We start from the raw sequence: 22160 nt of genomic DNA on the forward strand, positions 1-22160 counted from the left end.
TAAATCTCACTAACATTTTTGTCTCCACAGGGCAGCCAACTATGACTTATGGTTTGTTGTTATAAATAAAGTTTTATTGAAACAGGGCCTCAACCACGGTTTTTGTAATTGGCTACTTTCCTATACAATTGCATTGCTGTATAGTTGCCACATGACTCCATGGCCTGCAATAGGTTACCACAGTTAAACTCTGGCCTTTCAAATATTTGCCACCCCCAAGCCCCAAACTTTGAGTCAATTCCCTTATTTTATGCACATGTGTGTTTGAATATAGCCAGAAACACACGTGTGTGTATGGACACATAGATGTGTATACATGAATATATCTATGTGAAGGCCTGAAGGCAACATCAGGTGCTATCCTCAGTAATGTAACCTACTTCCTTTGAGATAGGATATCCCATGAGCATGTAGTTCAGCAACTGGGCTAGACTCTCTGGCCACTTAGCCCCAGGGGCCTCCCTCCTGCACCAGAATTGCAATGTCCGACCCTCACACCTGGATCTAGCTCACAGTTTCACAGTTGAAAGTGCAGTGCTTTACCGTAGACTCATCTCCTCAGGCCACTGTGTCTCTTCTGATTTTGCTTAGAGTAGAATCAGAGCACAAAGATACATCTCAGAGACATTCTGGCTACAGACTACCTCCAGACTTCTGCCTGCCCCCTCCCTGCCCCCGCACTAATGCTCTCCCGTCCTCTGGCCCATAGCTAATTGAACTAATTTTTGAGGCTTGCTTTCATAGAGTGTTTCCAAAGCATTTAACTTCGTTTTCATAGAAACAGCTCTTTTTCTTACTGCACTCATTTTTCATCAGTTTACATAATATTGCACTAAATAATGTAATTACAATAACAAGCGCAGCTGGCAGAGGCAGCTCTGGGAACACATACAACTGACTGTTGGCAAGCAGACACCACAGCGGGTGAAGGGAAAGGTAAGCTCATACACAGTAATCACAGCCTGGGCCACCATGGCCTCCACAACATGGCTTCTAAAGGTACTGGCCACTCACTACACCACCCATTAATCTCCGAGTTTCCCACGTAGAAGTCAGCAAGATAAGATTCTCCCATCTGCCTCTCTGTGCAGCATGGGCTTATATGATATTTGCCAGTTTCACGGGGACTTTGGAGAGGGTTATTTGACAAATGTGTGTCTTTTCTCACCAGCCTGCGAGGTATCAGGGTATGGGAAATGTATTGGTTTTATTGCGGCATCTCCCCTACGCAGACAGTGACTGGCATCTCCTTCACACTCAAAAATATTTCCCAAATAAATAACTGGATGGAGCCAGGCTTTCCGACAACGAGCTACTCAGAAACTACAGGCAAGAAAATATAGATATGGAAGGAGTCATGGGGTTTTATACTTCCTTTTCTGATCCCCTAAGAATAACCAAGAAATGCATGGATGTTGAAAGAGGAAGGATGAGGTGAGAGCCTCTCGTTCTGATAGCTCAATTCCAGGCAGACTAGAAGATTCATTCTCTGATGCCTGGATGAAGGCAATGGGTTTAAGCCAAGAAGATCATTAGCAATTTGCATTTCTGCAAGCCACATCACTCTTGTATCTTGCAGAAACGAGAAACTTGCTTCTAACTGGCAAATTAAATATTGATAATGCAGATAGGCTGTACAACATCTTTCACAAGGCTGGCACCCTGGTTTCCGTGTTTCTAAAACTTCAGACATTTACATTCAACTACCACCAGCTCTGTCATAACTCTTGGCAATCAGTAACATTGTGTAGCTCGTATTTACCTTGAAAGCAATTCATTTTTTAACCTAAAAGGATGCATTTGCCAAGGAAATCTGGCATTGCCACTGCAAATAGAAAACCAGTATCAGTAACTGCAAGTAAAAAAAAAAGAAAGAAAGAAAGAAAGAAAGAAAGAAAGAAAGAAAGAAAGAAAAGCTGAACTATTGAAGTTTAACAATGAATAAAATGTTTCCTATTCAAGCACTTGTTCTAAGCACCTAACACATTCATTGTTTAACCTTTGCACACACACAGCTGTAAAATGTCTCCTTGGGTTCTTACACTTGGTTTTCAGCTGCTGGTGCTCCATCTCAGAGGAGGTGGAACCTTTAATAAATTGAGCCTGGTTCCAGGATGTGTGTTGTGGGAGGCTGGGCTTCAGAGCTATAGGCCAGCCCCCCACTCCCCACCCCTCATCCCCAGCTGGAGAGCTCTATGCTTTCTGATACACTGATAAATTAAATATCAGGTCACAGAGCAAGTTTTGCCACCATGCTTTGCCTGCCACTACAGACTGCATTCCCTGAACCATCAGCCAAAATATATTCTCCCTTAAGTTGCTTTCTGTCAAATAGTCAGTCATATGTAAGTGAAGAGTCACTAATACATATGCACACCTGTGCACACACATGCACAGACATTATTAAATTTGTGCAGTTATTGTCTCCAATAGACCACACAAAGAACTGGAAGTGGAGAAGATTTAAAAACTACACATGATGTCACAAATTCACAAACCTTGCACAGTTTAGACTTACTGCACTGGGCCTAGCTCTAGGCCCCTAATTCTTGACTGCTACATTTTGCAAACAATGCTTTTGAAGTCTGCATAGATGCTCAGGCTGCTGCAGGCTTTAAGCCTGAGGCACACTCCCTCTCCTTATAAAGAAAGCTTAGAAAGTGTTACAGCCTTGTTAAATCTCTTTCAGTTTAAACTATGACTTCCTCATCGACATAAAAAGGATTGAGAGAGAATTGAAAAAGGAATAACTTTTTCTCTAAATGATTCACCCCTTCTGAAATACTTGGTGTTTGGCTTTCTGAAAATTTTATCCCACAGGTGGGCATTCCACAGGCTAAGAAATGCTAGCCTACAAGGTCACTGTGGCACATACTTCCCAGGATCCTTTGCTCAGCTTTCATCTCCATGTTGAGAAGGTAAGCCTTACTGTAATTCCTCAACATAAAGGTAGAGACTATTGGGTTCTTTTATATTATTTGAGAGGATCAGAGTGGAACTGTTCCAGAGGCCAAGAAGGTGACATGTTTATTTAAAAAAAAAAAAAAAAAGTAGGGAGTGGTTTAATTTGCATAATCACTAAAAAGGAAAGAAAATGAGGAAGTGAAGAGAAAAGGAGGTGAGAGAAGAGGATGAAAGAAGAGAAGGAGGAAGAGGGAAAGAGATGTAGGGAGAAGAGGAGAAAGAAAAGAATTAGGGGAAGAGGAGTGGGGATAGAGATGGAAAGAAGAGGAGGAGAAAAGGAGGAAAGAAAGGAAGAGATGGGATACAGCAGATATAGGTTGAATTTTTCCAGCCAGAATAGAGAAAGTTAGAGGGGCAGAGTGCAAATGGACAAGATACAAGAAAATGTCCACACATGACTGAGCTGTCAAAATTTAGATCAGGCTAATGTGACCCATGCCTGTAAGTTCCGGCACCTCGGAGGCAGAGGGAGCTGGATTGCCAAATGTTCACAGTCAGCCTGGGGTGCATAGCGAATTTCGGGGGCCAGCCTGAGCTATATGCTGGGATGCTGACTTAAAACAAATGCAAGGGTTAAGATAATGGTCCAACTCATAAACCTTGCAACCATGAGGACCTGAGTTTGATCCCTAGAATCCAGACTCAAAAGTAGTGCCCTTGTGACAGATTTGTAATCATAGTGCTTGGGAGACAGAAACAAGAACATCCCTGGGAGTTGCTGGCCAGCCAGCCTAGCCTTCTTGCCAAGAATCAAGGCAGATTAAAAAATAAAAAAAAAATACATATATGATCCATGAGGAATGAGAGCCAAGGCTGTTTCTTGGCTGTTGCATGCATGCATACTCACACTGGGACTAGAAGCACTCAAAACAATGAGATGCCTAACCATGTGCTATAACATGGAAGAGGTTCCCTGAGTCAAATGTAAAGAGGAAACATAAACGCATTTCAGAACTGAGCTGTTTAAATGTTCATTTTATCACCTGCAAAGTGGCATTTATTGAACACACATTAGTTAAAAATTTTAAAACTCAAACAATAGCCTTGAATAAAGCAGCCATTTGTGCTGTGGGCTGGGGTGGGGGTGTTCCTGGGGCTCCACATGGATCCCAACTAAATGATCTACCTTTAATTCTTCTAACAAAGGGGTAATAAGAACACCGTTCTTGATTCTAAACTTTACCCTATGGAAAATGTCTCATCAACCTCTCAAGCTATAGATAAGTCCTTTGTCGTCTTTATCCTTAATTTTCAAAGGCAACATGATTTGCAATAGAGAGTTCAGTGCTGGGTGAATTCTGAGGACTGTGTCAAGGCCCTCTGGAGACACAAGCATCCATTGCTCTTTATCTAGAGCTGACCTACTTCTGGCCATCTGACTCAACCAAACAGGAGTGAAAAATCAGAAATTCCAATACATTATTTACTAGGATAAACCAGTCATTCAGGCTGCAGAGAGGAAGCAGTAGGAAAGTTCAGTAAAGCTTAAAGCAAATGCCATTAAAAAGAATTGGAGACAGTGTCTCAGGGGACCCAGAGTAGCCTCAAACTTGCTTGTAGCCCTCTATAGCCAAAGATGACCTTGAATTTCTGGTATTTCCCCCTCTACCTCCTGAGTGCTAGAATCAGCGGTATGTGCTACCACACCTAGTTTATACCATGCAGGGCTTCCTGCATGTCAGGTAAGTGAGCTTCCAGGGAAGCACATCCTCAGCCAACAATTGTCTTGCAAGCTGTCTCATGCAGAAATTGCACTAATGTTAGAAATGTGGACTGAGATGAAATATTAACAAGGCTTGGGCGGGACATTTTACCAAACATATAAGCATAACCAGAAAAGAAAGCTCCGGTCACCATCTCGGTTTCATACAGGTGGATTCATTGTTTGTTTGATATAGGATTTAGCAACCCAGATGACAAAAGCAATTGGAAAATAGAACAAACATTAGGAGTCCTGGCCACCTGGAGATTACAGCTCAGCAAATGTCCTTAGATGTAACTAGCAGTACACAAAGGCTTTAAATTCATTTACTGTATTATCTTTCTCAAACACTTCGAAGCATCATGTTCCCCAGGTCTCTACCTCAAACACTCCTATGCTTCCAAAAGCCACAGATTCCTTTAGCTTTTATAGCACTTTGGAAACACAAAGTTAAGTTACGTGGTCCAGTGAAAATGGCAGAATGATCCATTATAACCGTAAGCTCTGTTCCTACATATAAGCATGCTTCAAAAACAAAGAGCAACATAAAGGTAGGAAATCCAGATATTTCATAAAATTCCACATAATCTCATGCCAATAATGATGTCCAACCAACACATGCTGAGGGGTGAAAGGTGTCACTGAGAAAAAATATTCTCCTTCCCCAAGAAAAACCTTTTTGCATCTAATACACTTGAATCTGGGGACTTGCTTTTAAGTAAGGCGATAACCTATGAAGTTTAACATTCTGGATTAATTGTCCCTGCATACAAATGATACCAACGTTCAAAGTCTATGGATAATTCAAATTCTCCTTAAAAAAAAAATAGAAAAGCCTTGATATAGGTGTTGTTCACCAACCCGTGTCCATTGTCAAAGTGCATTTTAGCCACTCAGCAAACAGCTGGGAACTCACATTAGGAGGACAGCAAGGTGTCCCCCTGACCTTTGTGATTACTTAGACCTTATGTTGTACATCAAAAGAGTCCAGTGATGTCAAACAAATTCCACAAGAGAAGTATTTATCACCAAATCTAAATCAAAAAATCCATATATACTATAATGGCACTTCAGAAGAAGATCTACTGTATTTACCAGCTCAATCAATATGAAATTAGCTGGGATAAATATTGCCAGCTCTACCCGTCTTGAGATGAAGCTTGCTATTTAGACTCCAGGTCTTGATAGAGACAAGGGAAATTCTGCTTATGGCGAAGAAACAGGAAGCAGGAAGCCTGTTACAAACAGGTTACACCTACCCTCAGCTGCTCTCTTTCACAATTCATCTGTTGCCTCAAAACCTGCAGAAGAGAAAAGGGAAAAATGTAAGAAGGTTCTACAGACACAGCAGCACAGAAGCCCTGGGGATCAGGGAGTGGCTCACAGGCTCCCTGGAACTCACACAAACGCTGGTGGACATGTTGAGGTGAGATGGCTCATGGATAAAGGCACTTGCCTTCAGGCCTCGGAACCTGAACTCAGTACCCGGAACCCACATGGTGAGCACAGAAAGACTAACTCTGACAAATGATGTACAGATGTGTCATGGCAAGCCCACATAGTGGGTATGTGCAGACACAATAGATTATAAAATATTTAAAAAATTAAAAACAAACAAGGTAGAGGATTGAGGAAGAATTCTGACATCAACATCAGGCCTCCACAGACATACACACATACATCTCCACACACAGGGATGCCCACACATATGCTATCATATAAGCACATGTGTATATCCATACACAGGGATGCTCAGACCTGTGTGATCACATGTACACACACATGCATTGACACACACAGGTTGCTCACACAAGCACATAAAAACTTTGCATATACACAGATGGAAGAAAAGAAGAGGGGAAAAACAAAAAAAATAAATAGTTACTTTTGATGGCTGGACTCAAAGAAGCCCAGAATTAATCGTAACGAATACTTTTTCTCTAGGTTCAGACACTGGACTCTTCACTATTATTCTGCAGTGTGCAATGCAGAAATATCCAGCAAGGGGAGCAGTATCCTTAAGGGAACAGTACAGGGGTTCAGGAGAGGGTGGAGTCAGCCTAAAAAGCATGAGGGTTTTCTTCTTGGTGCACAGACCCCTCCAGTCCTGTTTAACCGGAGGGCACACTCTCCCTTAAGACTGTCTTAGTTTGGACGTGACAAGACAATAACCAATGCAGTGTCTTTCCCAGTGACAGGTGCTGAACATCTTACCTGCATGCCCTGGATAACAGGCTTCATTTAGTTTATTCTCTGTTATTTTTGTTTGGGTGTGGTACTTAAGTCCAAACTCAGTGTTTCACATATGCCAAGCAAGTGCTTCCCTCTAAAGTATCCCTTCTCTTGTTATTTTGAGACTGATCTCACTGAGTTGGCCAGCCTTGAACACATTATGCCACCCAAGCAGACCTTGAGTTTGTGATCCTTCTGCGTCAGCCTCCTGACATACTGAGATAACAGAAGGGGTTTGCTGGTCTAGCCTCAGCAGATGAACAGACTGTTTGGGGATGGTAGTTAGATGGGCTGCATGGGGCAAGATTCTGAGACCAGGGCTTAGAGCAGAGGAAGAAAGCCTGTTCAAAATTTGATATCTGTTACCACTCCAACAATGAAGTATCGGTAGTTCCCTTGCCAAACATTGGAGGGCGATTTGTGCCTGACCAATGTGCTTTTCTTACCATCCAAGGAGGCTTTATAAGGCTGATCACATGATTTGTTATACAAGCAGGCAAAACAGAGTTCATCAGTAGGGAATGGCCAGCAAAGCCTTTGGATTTACCTGATTACCAGAGGCCAAAGATAAAAAGGGATGCATCTTGGGAAAACTGGTTTGTATGGTCCTTTAACATAGTTGAGGATTGATGGATGAGTCTTCAATGAAAATGGCCAAAATAAAACTAATTCTGCATCACTGACAAGTTACATTGTCTTTTTCTATTTTTTAAAAACCATTGTAAAGTCTCTTAACTCCTAGCCCTTGACAGGGTATCAGGAGCTCCTTGAAGCTTTACTGAAGGATGAGAAGCTTTAGCAACCAACTCTTGATGTATATTTTATGTGTTTTGTAGTGAAAGTTTCTTTTTACTTTTTCTAAAATAAAAACAAAAATAAGGATGTTTGCTTTGGATAGACCCCAGCCTGAAGTCTATAGATAGAGAGCTATTGTAGGTCCTTTCACCTAGAAAATTACCCATAAGAAGATCTCTTTTGATTGTGTTTGCTCTTTTATTGTTGTTGTTGTTATTTTGAGAGAATGTCTCATATATCCCAGAATACCCTTGAACTAGCTATGTAGCCAAGGGTGGTTCTGAACTCTTGACCTTCCTTCATCCACCTCCTGAGGGCTGGGAACACAGCTGTGTACCAGCATGCTTGGTTTCTGTGGTGTTGGGGACCACCCCTAGGCTTTGTACATTAGTATTAGGTGGGCATTCCACAAACTGATGTCACTTGCCTCTCATGCTCAGTCTCTGGGTTCAACTCTTGGGACCATAAGAAAGAAAAACAGAGAAACAGAAAGAAAGGAGGAAGACTGACTTATATGTAGGTCTCAATTAACCATAACGTTATTTATAAAAGATAAATATATAAAAACTATAAAGTGTGACAATGGGAAAATCACAATTCTGAAAACAATAGATATGGGAAATGTACCAAAAACCCACTTCACTTTATGAGAAACAAAAAGCTACAAAAAAGCGTACAAATGTCATGGTTCCTATTTTCTGTCAAAATACAGTTCAATTAGTCTTTAAAGAGTAAAAATATAAAGAAGAAAGGATTGAGAAGAAATTTTCCAAATTATTAAAAAGTAAAGGATCATAGCCAGAAAAATAGATTTTAAAAAATCTCAAATTAAATTATACTTAAAATAGGCACTTTAGATTATATCTCTATAAACCTTTAAGAAAAAGAAGCCGAGAAAAATCCTCAGGCAGAGAAGATACACAGTGTAGGAGGGCAGGGGTTGGTGGTGACTGCTCTGAGGGTGCAGGTTCCCACTGAGCAGGCCGAGAACAGGAGAGGGCACACTGAGGAAGCAGCACCTGAGGGTTCTGGGAAGACAAGTACAATGGGCACCAAGGCCTGAATCTGAAATACTCTCCGCCCTCACACTGTCTCTTGGCAGCTGATCCCAGGGCTCAGTAGTGAATGATCGTGAACAGACAAGCCCCAGGAGAAGGTTGCTAGGTTTATGTTGAGGAATCTTAATCGCAGAAAGTGGAGGGTCCCCCATTTCTGTACCCTTCCCTCCCCACCATCCTCTCACACTACTGCTTCCTTCTGAGCAATCCCAGGCTGTGTTGGGCATGAGCCTTGGGAAGACAAAAGGAGCCCAACTTCATGCCATGAAGAGCTGTGCTCCTAAGAGGTAGCACGCGCCCCTCCCCCTCTGCTTTTCCCATTCTTACATTGTAGTTTGAGTATGAAATGTCCTTAGCAGGTTCATGTGTTAGAACCTTTGGTCCCCAGATTGTCGTGGTGTTTGGGAGGCCATGAGGTCTTTGAGAGTAGGGAGTTGCTGGAAGAACACACGGGAGAGGGCATTGAGGTTTGGCAGCATGGCCCTCATTTCCTGTTCTTTGTCTCTGTTTCTGGAGTGTGAATGAAATGGATTGGTTGGATTATGCTATTGCTGCCATGTCTTCCCTGCCTTGAGGGACTCTGTTCCTTCAGGAACTGTAAGCCAAAATAAGTCCTTTCTCCTTTAACTTGCTTCTGTCCCAGTATTTTATTACCGTAACAGAAATGAACACACTGTGTCCACTTAGAGTAGAAAAAAAAATGAAAGGTGCAACAGCTGAATGTCCACACAAGTGAAGAAAGTTATAAGGCCTCAAGTTCAAGACAACTGTTATTTTCCAAAGAGTCAAACTCGAATAAATCCACACCAAAAAAAAAAAAAAAAGTGAGGACAAAATTGCTTGAAGCTGACAGGGGAAAGGGTTCAGCAGGTAAGCATCCACGTACTATCTTGCAAAGACTGTGTCAGCATGCTCGGCGCCTGCACAGGCCTAAGCCAGAAGTGGTCTCAGAGCTGAGGGAGAAAGTAGATGTGCCCCCCCTCCCTAACCCAGAACCCATCTCCTTTGAGGACCACTAGCAAAGAAAACTTAAGTTTTCTCTATGGAGTCTTACTGGGTATATGAGCATCACTTAAGAACAGGTCTCATGTCAGGCAGTCAATGGCCAACATAAAATGTAGTCAGTGATATTTCTAGAGGTTTTTGTCTGGGCTTTCTGTGTTTGTTTGTTTGTTCTCCCTTACAGATCTTTTCTTACATGTTACAGTTTCTAATTGTGTTTAAATGAGTTTTCTGTGTGTCTCAGGATCTGCGTGTGTGTTTTTTTTTTTTGCTCCCCCTCTCCACCACTGTTTGTTTATTTTGCCCTATTCAGGTTTGCTGGTTTTTATTTTAACTTGTTTTATTTTACTATTTTCTTTAGATGCCTGCTGTATGCTGATGTGAAAGAAGTATTTGTAGATTTGGGGGGATGGATGAGGAAGTGCAGAGGATGAGGGAGGAGTTGAGGGGAAACCATAAACACAATACATTGTATATAAAAACCTCTATTTTAAATTAGAGTTAAAAAATAAGTTTTTGCTCCTCACTCACAAATAAACACTTAAGCTCAGATCTCCAGCACCCACCCAACCTAACCTTTGTGTGGCTGTGTGCATGTAACTCTAGCACTGTCAATGAGGGAGGCAGCAGGCTGGCTGGGACTTGATGGGTACAAGTCTAGCATCAGATTCAGGGAGAGAACTTGCATCAGAAGAATAAGGTCAAGAGTGATAGTCAAAGACGATGAACAGCTTCCTCTGGCCTCTGCACACACAAGCATATACACACACATACACATATACACACATTACACACATATACACTCATATATAACACACCTATTCCCTTCCTCCCGCTCTTCCCCTGTCTTTCTCCCTCCTTCTCTTACACACTCACACACATCTCTCTCTGTGTCTCTGTGTCTCTTTGTCTCTGTTTCTGTCTTCTCTCTGTGTATGTCTTTTGTGTGTGTCCCCATGTCTGTTTCTCTCTCAATACACACACACACACACACACACACACACACACACACTCACATAAAGGAATTAATTGCTGGGAGCTTATAAAAAACATGTGAGAAAAAAACATAGGCATATGATTTAAATGTACAATGCAGTGACGGAACAAATAAATATAGACTTCTTGTTTAAACAAATGATACAAATAAAAACAAGGGATTAGAATGGCTAATAGAGCTTGCTGTTCCACTGGAGGAGAGTTTCCAGGGCCTACTCCTGCTAATTCAGAACTGCCTGTAACTCCAGTCACACGAAATCTGATGTGCTGTCTTGGTTGCAGTGGACACCTGTGCTAATGTGTACACACACACACACACACACACACACACACACACATACACTATGCAAACACAAATTTTTAAACATATTTTTAAAACTCCAAAACTAAAAGATAAAACCAAGAAAACTATAGAAAAACACCATTTTTTTTAATTGCAGAAATAACTTCTTATCCACAGCTTAAATTCAATGAAAGGACTGGGGTAGGTATGGTTCAGTGCTAGAAGTCTTGCCTAACATGTGTGAAGCCCTACATTCCACCTTCAACAATATAAGCATAAAGATAAAATATGAAAGTAGCTAAAATTTTCATTGGCAACAAACCTGCTTTCAAACATGTGATAGAGGAAGTAAGTTTTGCAAAGAGCAGAAGTAACTGAAAGCAAATGTGAAACAAAAATTTAGAAAGATGAATAGAAAGACTAGAGTAGCTCACAAATATAAATAGAAACAGAAGTTTAGGGGCTGGAGAGGTGGTTCATGGTTCCATGTGCTTGCTGCTCTTGAAGAAGAGCCCAAGAAGGATCCTGGTACCCATGTCGGGTGCCTCACAACTGCCAGCAGCAACAGCTCTGGGGATCCGACCTTATCTTATAGCTTCTGCAGGCATTGCACCGAGGTGGCATGCACTCACCCAGAGCACATCCATACATGTAAAGAAAAATAAAAATGTTAAAACAAACCTCAAGCCTGCTCCTTCTTAGATCATTGAGATATTTTTAATGCTGTCAATTTGAGAAATGAAGTTTGTAGGAGCTTTTTATGTAGACCTTCTATCCTATCTGCTAAACACGAAGAGAAGACAGTATGGAGACAGAGGAAAATGTGCCTGTATTCCCCCACTGCTAATGAGATAAAATTAAAAAAAAATAGTTGATGGTTGTTGTATATAAACAGTGTGGAATAATCATCATAATCAAGCTAATTGAGATGGGTGTTAAGGCTCCTGCACTCATGTCAAGTGGTGAAATAGTGACTCTCTGTAGACCGGGAGGTGTGTGTGTGTGTGTATCATAACCCTAAGAGCAACACTCTTAGCTACAAACCATGCTATCTCAGACAACGCCCGGCCCCCATGAAAGGAAACTAAAAAAGGGGTACACCCTCACCCTCACACAAATGATGTTAGAAGAACTGAAAGCATACACGCAGGCGTATCCTTATGTACATTTAAAGGGGCTTTGACCCTAACCTCACACTTCATACAAAAATTAACTTCCAATAGACCACAGATTCTAAATGAAGACCATAAAATGAAATGGACGGTGGAGGGAAAGAGTGGGTGACACTTCCTTCTTAATGCTGGTGTGCAGTTCTCAAATTACAGGTGGCGTGAGAGGTGGTGCGTTTATATTCAGAAGATAGCTTCATACCAGGGCTTTAAAAGAATAGGTGTGTTTTGTAAAATTTTGTAGCACTCGAGTTTGCTTTCATCTGTACTAATTAACTATAACACTATATAACAGGACTAGAAACTTTATGCTTTGTCTCTAAAAGAAAACAAAAGTCTGCCAGGCAGTAGCTGGCCTACACTGTTCATTGTGAAGCTGTACCATAATGCTCTTGTTATAGAACTTATTAAAAACAGAATTCAACCGTAGCCATGTAATGAAAAAGTACCTTCTAGAAGAGGCTACTAATAGACCTGGTGGTGAGAAAAGGGACAACGAAAGTTTTTCCTTGAGTGGTCACAGTTTGTTTTGTTTAAATCATCCTTCCAGGCTTCCTTTGTTCTATCCATATCTTGGTAACAGAATCCTATTTCCCCTCTGAAACCCAATTCTATAGATTGTATATCTCCTATACTCTACTCAGCTGCTACCCATGATACTCTATACCCATCAATCATTTCTTCACTTGGAAATTAGTGTAACTGGTCTCTTCTAGAATCAACTTACTATATCTTTGACTTCTCTGCACAGGTGCTAGGGACCTCTTCTTTGTGTTTGGAGCATTGAGTACTAATATATGGTTTGTTTTTCCCTTCCTTCCTAAGGAGCAACATCCAATTCTGCAAAGGTGCTAAATCCCAGCTGTGTCTCTGTCACAACTCCACCCATCACAAAATGCCCTAACAAGGATGGAAGAATGTGCTCAAAGGGTTCATAGAGTAATTGTAATACCTAACGAGGCTTTTTTCTTCCTGAAAAGCTAGGAAGATGGCTTGTCTTGCTTAATTCATAAGCATAAGGATCTAGGTTCAAGTCTCTCATAACCTATCTTATTACAATTAAAAGCTGGGCATGGTAGCATGGTCCTGTAAACCCAGTGCTAAGGAGGCAGAGCTTGATGGATCCCTTAGGTTTATTTTCCATTTAGCTTAGAATACTTAACTTGATGATCTTTAAACCAATGAGAGCCCCTCTCTCAAAAACAAAGTAGATAGCCCCTAAGGAATGACTACTGAGGTAGACATATGGCATCCACTCTCCTGTGTATACACAACTTGCTTATAACAATGAGAGGGTGTTTAAAAGAAACAGAAGTCCCTGTGATTCTATACCTTGGATGATGGAGGGAGACCCTTATTCTGTAGTCTGAAATAAGCCAGCCCTGAAAAATACCTTAAATGTACAATTCACTAAATGTCACTTCATTTGGAAACTAACGCATGGCATTTTTTTCTTCCCTTGGCAGTAATGCACAAAGCCAATATATTTTATGGCCTAAATGAAAAAAGGGAAAGTGGAAGGTCGGGTGTTGCTCCTTTAAGATGCTTCCAGAATCAAATACCACTCTCACTAGGGCTGCCAAGTAAGCGCTTATGAAAGGTTAGAACTGCAGCAATAAACCAGCGCATGCGGCCTTTTGCTCTTCTGGGTGTATGGTCTGTTTAATAGCCCGGATTCATCTTCCTCCCATGTCTGTCTTCAGCCGGGCAGCAAAGCCATTCTTAGCTCAGCTTTTCCCACCCCTTTCTGTGTGTGTATGTGCGTGGAGAGGTTGTCTGGGCATGTATGTCCATTTGTCTGTCTCCCCCTCTCTTCTATATTAACTGTACATGGTATATGCCTTCAGAGGATATTTTCATACATGTATATAATGTATTCAGGCCATGGACCTTGCCCCATACAGACATACAGCCTTCTCCTTCTCCTTCTTTCTGTTTCCTTGTTCCTACTAATTTCTTTATTCCCTGGATGCTTTTGCTTCTTGCTAAATGCCTTATACAGACAGCTGCATGGTTTTATATAAACATACAAGAAATCTAGGATTCTCCAAATGAAAGGAAACACTCACTGTTTTCCTGTCTGAGACTGGGATAGATTTGTCCCTATTCTGAAAAAGACACAGTTTCATTCTTCATTATGGATCAACATAATTACACATACACTTACATTGTGCAGAGACCACATTTTCCTCAGCAGTTCCCCTGTTTGAGAGATATGAGTTTATTCCAGAACTTATCTTTGGTAAATAGAGCCAAATAAACTTTGCTGTACAAGTACCTGTGATATAGATTAACTAGAGTCCTTTGAGGAAATACCCAGAAGTGATTTAGTTGGGCCATACCACACCATAATGAAGGATCTCCATGCTTAATTCCACGTGTACTTAAGCATGTGGATGGACTGGTTCACTTCCCACTGGCAGTGTGCAAGAACTCCCTTCCATGGCTTTGAATTTTCTCTTTCAACATTTCCTGTCTCGGTATAAGTCTCACTCTCTGTGTCTCAATTTCTGTCTATCTGTCTCTGTTTGTCTGTCTGTATCTCTCAATTCTTTAGTCTAGCTCTTAAAGGTGAGGATGAGGATCAAGATTTAGGGCTTCCCTTCCTGAGGATGGTGCTTAGAGTCTACCTATAAAACTATCTGTTCATTACTGCATAGACACTGAGCCTCTTCTGAATTCTATTGTTCCAGGAAGTAGAAAAGCAATGGTTGGGTCTGCAGGATCCAGTATAGTGGCACATACCTGCAATCTCAACATCTGGGAGACAGAGGCAGGAAGAATTCAAGGCCAAGGGCAGCCTGGTCTTCAGGGTGACATTGCTTTGAGCACACACTCTCACGCACACACAGGGGCACACTACAAGATCTCCACATCTCCTTCAAAAATGGAGAAAGGAAGAATTTTTAACACATAAAACAATTCCAAGAGTGAATTTAGGAAAAGTCCTCAGAGCACATTAAAAAAAAAAAAAAGCTTAGAGTCAAAGAGTTGAAGAATACATCTATGTTTTTATGTTTTGTGTTTTGGACCATGAACACATGAGAATAATACAAATAAACATTCAAGAGAGAAAAGGTGGAATGAATTGCTCAGGGAGATTATGAACTTACAATAATTGCATAAGGCAGAAGAGTCAAATGTAAAAGGAAATTGGGTAGAGATCTACTTGCCTTGTGAAAGCAAGAGTCAAAGTCACAGGATAAATGAATGGACAAATAGATGTACATGTTTCCTTGTTTGTAATACACGTTATTGGAGAGTCCAGTTTTACGAACAATTGTGAATCATTTTTAAGGAAGGCAACAGAAGATTAGCAACCCAAAACTCAATAAATCAAATCAATGGGAGGGTCTGTGCATTTTTCAGCTTGGCTGTCTCAGTAATTATTATAAATTCTTCTGAAACTGCATAGAGTTCCCTGTAAACTCAGGTCTCAAAGGACCTTGGGTGAACAGCATGTTTTGCCTTTCCTTTAATGCATTTTAGGTTATTCTATGCACTTGACTGACATGTATACTCAGCCCTCAGGTGTACTGCCACCAGAATAGTGCTAATGAAAAGGCTGCAGCTATACATGAAGTACTGTGTTTCCTCCAAAATTATCTCTGGGCATACGGGGGGTAGAGAGAGCCGAATGATGATAAAGAGGGCATGAAAAGCTGTCCTATGTACAAGCCATGTCCATCACACTGACAAACATACAACAGCTATGGTTGCCTACCTAGTGCCTGCACAAGATTGAACCTGTAAGCAGATGAGAGATGAGCTCATGAGACCCTACTCCATTCTGGAGATGAAAGTTGTCAATGGTTGTTGGAGCAGATGTGTGGAATGCTTATACCCATGAGCACATATGCAAAGGCCAGAGCTCTCATTACCTTGAGGCAGAATCACTCATTAAAAGTGGAAGCAGGCTAGTGGCTTCAGTGATCTGTGAGCAATCCTGTCATCTCCATCCCCACACTGCTAGGGTCTTATATGCTTGTCTGGCCACATTCTATGTGAGTAATGGGGAGTAGAACTCAGGTCCCCATGCTTGCATGGCAAATTTTCTTACATACTGAGCCATCTCTAATCCCTATGGATCTCTTTAGTATGAAAATGAAATTATTTCAAGTTAAAATTAAAATAAAATAATTTATTTTATCAGTCTGACTTATGAGGTGCAATGTTCTTCAAATACCTGAGTTTATGGAGATCTAAAATTCCTGAACAGAATAATTGCCAGTATTTGTTGTAACCAATATATATATATGCACACACACGTGCACACACACACACACACACACACACACACAATGTAATGTGTCTTCTGACTGAAAAAGGACAGGATTGTTTATGTCTGGCCAGCAAATTGAGATTCAGTCATCTACTTTGGTGACTATTTTTGTTTTAAGGATGGAAAGTTTTTAACAGTACTCAGTGCTTACAATTCAGAACAGAGAGTAAAAAAATAATCAATTAAAAAGGAATAAAAACACAAAGTGACAACAATGAGTCAAGCCAACCATCATTAATTAACTCAATTCTGGCTCATGAAGTACCAGTGAAAAAAAATGCCTTGAGAGAACAATGCAGGGAAAGGACACAGCCCAGCTCTTCTATGTTATTTTCATTTTACCAATGAGGAAAACTAGAATGTTATACTAAAACGTGCTATGGTTTGGTTAGAAATATAGAACAAGTGGAGGAGAAAGAGGAATGGCAAGACCAAGTACTAAGTAGAAAAAAAAAAAACAAAATCTAATGACGGAAGTGAGTAAGTATTTAAGCCCAGATGTTGAAAGTATTACCATAGTTAATTTATGGCTCACAGTCTTTGGGAAAACATTGTTGAGCATGCTTCAAAATCCCTAAGTACTGAGCATCTTTTAGCAACAAGCCTGTGGTGAGGTGCCTTGAAGGAAGTAATCAGTAGTGTTTCCTCGGCAGTACTTTAAAATCTACAACACTGGGTGTCCATGGTACCTGCGTGTTCTTGATGCTTGAATGCTTGCAGTGATTGGATGCTTGTGGTACTGACATCAGGAGGGAAGTAGCATCTTGGATATTTTGGGCCATTCGTATTTTTGGATTGAAAATCACTAACTGTAGTCAAGTATATTTTATGTTTTAAAGGGACACTAGAGGTCAGAATGTCCCCAGATTTCAAAAAACCTTCAGATCACTGGCTTTAAAAGCACTTTCTTTGGACCAATTACTTTTGTTATATTGCCTCTCTCATGCACTTACTTGCTAAATAGTCCCACAGTTAAACCTCCCATGTCTAAAATAAATCTATCCTGGAAGAATGAAGAAACAGACGACCCTAAGTAAAAGGTAGTTGCCCCAAGCAACCAGTGACAAGGACATGATTTACCCCTGCCTCCACCCAACACCCATATACTTACTGCAAAGAAACCACCTCTTGGAGTTCTGAATTTAAGGCTGAATACTGGTCTTGGAACAAAAGGTCAGCCCCAGGCTTGTGTGACCTATAAACACCTACAAGAGCCAAGCCAGAGAATGCCTCTGCATGAGATCTCTTTCAAGGTGAGGGAAACATATTGCCTATTATTTATCCTAATAGTAAACTATCACCTCAGGCATATTTTTGTTCTGTAGATTTAATAAGGTATTTTGTGAACTGAGGCAAAGAAAGGTTGGAACAAACATGTGTCATCATGACAAAGGTGATTTCTGTTTGTTTCGGTGGCAGACACAATTGCCTCTTCTTTCCCTCATAATCAGGGGTTATAATTGCCCCTTCCAAACTTTACCCCAGTCATTTTCTCAGTCCAAGAATATTCAAACAACACTCATGAAAATCTTCTGCAGAACTAAGAAGCTTTGGCAGGTTTCCCTGGACTAGCCTCCTGGGACCATCATTACCCCACAGCCAGAGAGAAGCATGAATATCACAATTCAGATTTCCCATCGTGCTCCCTGCCCACTTTTACAGCTGGGAAAAAGTCAGGTTGGACAGGTGGGCTATTTGCATACCATTTGCATTTATCTACTATGGTAGGATGTAGGTTCTCTAGCCGATTTTACATTAAGATGCTTTAACTGCACTAGTTTTGTTGTTTCTTTCTCATTGGATGTTACAATGCTCTAATGATAATTGTTATTAGAGTTAATAACTTTATAATCTGCTCCCCAGTTAAATAAATTCACCTTAGACCTACAGACCATGGCTTCTGTAGGCAAACATCTTGATCATACTAATGAGTAGACATGTATCAAACATCTAAAGTTATCAGAGTTAAACACTAAAGAAAATATCTCCGATTGCAATCTTAAATCCACTGCTTATCAACCCAGGGACAAAAATTCTTGCCAGGGCCCATCTTGTTCCTCAAAATGTTGCTACATGAGTGGAAATGAGCTCATATTTGCAAAGCAGTTAAAATTTTAGAAAGCACATGACAATTAAAGTCCCTGGTACACAGAATACATTCTATTAGTGCCTTTTCAATTCAAGAAAGTAAGTGGTATGAAACTGTGATGGTGAGCTTTAATCTGCTTGCTATAATCTAGAAATACCTGGGAGAGGAGTCTCAATGAGAAGTCTTCTGCATTAGGTTAGCCTGTGTGCATATCCGTGAGGAGACTTGGGTCTTCTTATTATGTTAATTGATGTGGAAAGGCCAACCCACTGTGGGCAGCCTTGTTCCCTAGGCAAAGAGATCCTAATCTGTGTCAGAGTGGAGAAATTCATCTGAGCACAAGTTAGCAAGAGAGTGAATAGGCATGCATTCATTCTCCCTCTGCTCTTCATTGTGGATGTAATGAAGCTAGCTGTTAGAAGTGCCTTGATTTCCCCTACAAAATTTGGGCTAAAATTTGGAATTCTGAGCTGAAATAAATCCCTTCACCACCTGTCGCTTTCCATCAGAGTATTTTATCCCAAGGACAGAAATCAAACAAGAACAGCGTCACTTGTGCTGCTTTTGTGATTTGTTATTCTGACAAAGGTTCTGAGCTATTGTAGCAACAAACAGTGATCGGAAACAAGCATTTTGCAGAGCAGCAGACACTCTAGAAAACTGTGTGCTGGGATGTTAACAGCCATGTCCATGGATCAGAAAGAATGTTAGCAGAAAGAAATTATGTAGAGACTACCGCAATGCTGTTCAGAGGCTGAACAGTGTCCCAGCAGACTAATTGTCCAGACAGGGACAGAGGGACATGAGTGACATTCTAGTCCAAGGCCCTGAGGTGGACAAGTGCTGGCTCTCTGAGCTGTGTTACCTTCAGCACCTGGAGAAATCTTGTACTGCTCCTAGAGGCCTTTCTATTCTTGCATCACAGAGTACCATGTTCAAGATGTGCAGCCCAGGAAGCTTGAGGAGTACTGTGCTGATAATGCTTCAGTTGTCAGAAATGGATGGTGCTTGTTCTTGCTGCATGCCTGTGTGAATGTGTGTGTGTTAGTTCTATGTGTGTGTGTCTCTGTGCGTGTGTGTGTGTGTGTGTATGATGTATGTTTGTGTGTGCATCTGTGAGTGTGTGTGTGTGAGTATATGTCTGCCTCTGTGTTTGTGAGTGTGTAATATATATTTATGTGTGTACACCTGTGAAGGTATGTGTTTCTGTGTGTGTACGTGTGTATATACTTAGGCACACATGTATATACATGCTCTTTCTGAAGAGGCACCTGAAGACAAACATTTTATGAGTCTTTAAGTCCCAAAGCTTAAGGAACATTTGCTGGAAGAATGAGGATATCAAAAGGTCCACACTGACAAGGAGGCATTTCTGTAATTTGCAGGCAATTTACTTGAGGAATCTAGGTCAGGTGGCTGTTTGCTTTGTCATCGCCAGTATTAATTAGACACTGGAAGTAATGACGGAGCTCAGAGAGCTCTTCAGATCTAAAATAATAATAATAATAATAATAATAATAAACCAACAGAGTGGAGTTTTACCTTCAGAAAGAAAATATTTTCACTAGGAGCGCACTGAAAGTAACCGAAAGCAGGAAAGCCTTGCAATTAAATCCTGCAAATGTGCTCTTGAAATAATCCCAGGGGAAGCCTTATCTGTACTTAATATTCAAATAAATATTCTTTTGTGTGCTGTGCATTCGATAGGGCGCATTTTATTTAATTTAAGTGCATCACACAATCAGTATGGTGAGGAATGATCACAAGGAGCCCTTTAACTAGGATAAATGCACTGCTAGACCACAGAGTAGGGGATGGTGGGGAGGAAGCAAAGGAAAGGTAGGGTCTTCAGCAGAGGTTATCCAAGTGTCTCAGTGAACCTCCGTCCCCAGGCTAAAGCTATACATCAGTAGCATGGTCAAGTCTTGAAGCTTGCTAGTCATGAAGCATCCCAGACCCAACTCCAGACTAATGGAATAAGAATCTTCTGCAACCCCCACCCCAAATGAATCATGGCTGGAAAAAAGACAACATGAACTGAGTTTTTCCAGAGTCAGGGGTATCCGTGTTCTCCTGTCCAACATCACAGAAAGGCCACTCAAAGCCTCAATCGTGTGTACTAACAGAAACCTGGGTCCATGTGTGTGGAGAGGGCTTCCCCAAGTATATCTCAGAGGAAGTCTGTTGTGTAGTAACTTCCTGAGAAGAAACATCCCTTCCTCGAAGAAGGGAGAGAAGCTCACAACTCATCAGGTGCAGGAAACCCATAAAATTGCAATATCCATAAAGTCTCTCCTGAAGGTTATAGGAGCAGGGACAACTGGGAGGATGGGAAAGAGGAAGACCCACTCCCATGCTCTAACCAGCAAGTTTGGTCCAGAGCTATGGGAGTGCAGCTTTTGTGGGCTGCTAGCATGCTAGGGTGACCTTCTGGAGATGAAGCCACCATTGAGTCTTCTAAGTGCCTAGAGACAACCTAATAAACTTACTGTTCTCCAAGGTATGCATGAACAGGATTCTGTCTTTGGTCTGTTGCCAGTGCCCTATCTGAGGAAACAAAAAGTTGTATATATCTCCCAGGAAAAAAAAAATAAAAAGGCTCAAAACAAAGCCTCAGGGCTCCCTCAGCCGTGCCATCCATGACTTTCTGTTTTGCTGCAAAATTCCCTAGAGATGATGAGTCTCCTATCCAGCTGGCAGCTAGCAAGGACATGGTGGAGGAGGCAGTAGGTCAGCGCCCCTCCTCACATCCCCAGCCTCTGTCCTAGCTGGATGTTTCCACTTACTTCTCCTTTTTCTTCAGAACCATGTCAGTCCTGCCCAGGCACCCTCTACAACCATTACTGTATTGACTCCTCAGAGAGATCATATGCTGTGGGTATCATCATAATTATTATCCCATTTTAAAAGTAAGAGAATTGAGCCCTACAGGCTCAACCAGAAACCCGAGAACAGTGAGGGAGACCCATCCAAGCCCAGGGCTGTGCAATAGGGGATAATGCAAACTGTGGGACGGATGGTCCCCCACCCCCTCTGCTTCTCTTCGGTAAATGGAGTATGATATCTTAATAGGTGATGTTTTCAATCAGCTTAAATCCCAAACCAACTTGTTCTCTTCTTAGGAAGATATCAAGTTCTTTGCCAGATAACCACTGCATCTTCCATGTCATGTACAGTGTCACCTGCTGTGACCTCGTATGTCCTTATGTTAAAGATAATTGAAATAAATTAAACATTTTAGTAGAAATGTGGAGGCAATGCTGCTCCTGAAGTCAGTGTCTCTCAGCTGTCAGGACTCCCCTTGCCTTCCCTCTGCTTCCTTTTCCTACACTCATCCCAACCTCAGGGCAGCAGGAGAGGGCTGGCTTCCTTCACTTGACATCTGAAAAACAGGGCAGTGAGCCGTCTGTGTAGTTGTGGTTGCTATCTTTGCCAATAGAAAGCCACACATTTATTGTTACCCCTGAGAAGGGGATTATCTCCCAAATGGAAGATCTCACAGAAGCCTGGAAAAGAACCCTTCTTAAAAGGAAAGGATGCTTTCTCAGCCCCAGCAGTTTGAGACCACAGTGCTAGCCACACCACTGT

General features: G+C 41.4%; 1 protein-coding gene across 1 annotated transcript in view; it reads right to left on the minus strand.

Annotated features, from left to right (window-relative positions):
• Positions 1 to 22160, minus strand: part of Rbfox1 (RNA binding fox-1 homolog 1) — a 2133674-nt gene that overhangs the window by 595011 nt on the left and 1516503 nt on the right. Inside the window, exon 6 of the mRNA XM_055604373.1 lies at positions 5926 to 5967. Coding sequence (XP_055460348.1) covers positions 5926 to 5967 — 42 coding nt within the window. The remainder of the gene's footprint in view (positions 1 to 5925; positions 5968 to 22160) is intronic.

This window comes from Psammomys obesus, unplaced genomic scaffold (genome assembly GCF_907164565.1).
Source record: "Psammomys obesus unplaced genomic scaffold, mPsaObe1.curated_primary_1811, whole genome shotgun sequence".
Taxonomy (NCBI): domain Eukaryota; kingdom Metazoa; phylum Chordata; class Mammalia; order Rodentia; family Muridae; genus Psammomys; species Psammomys obesus.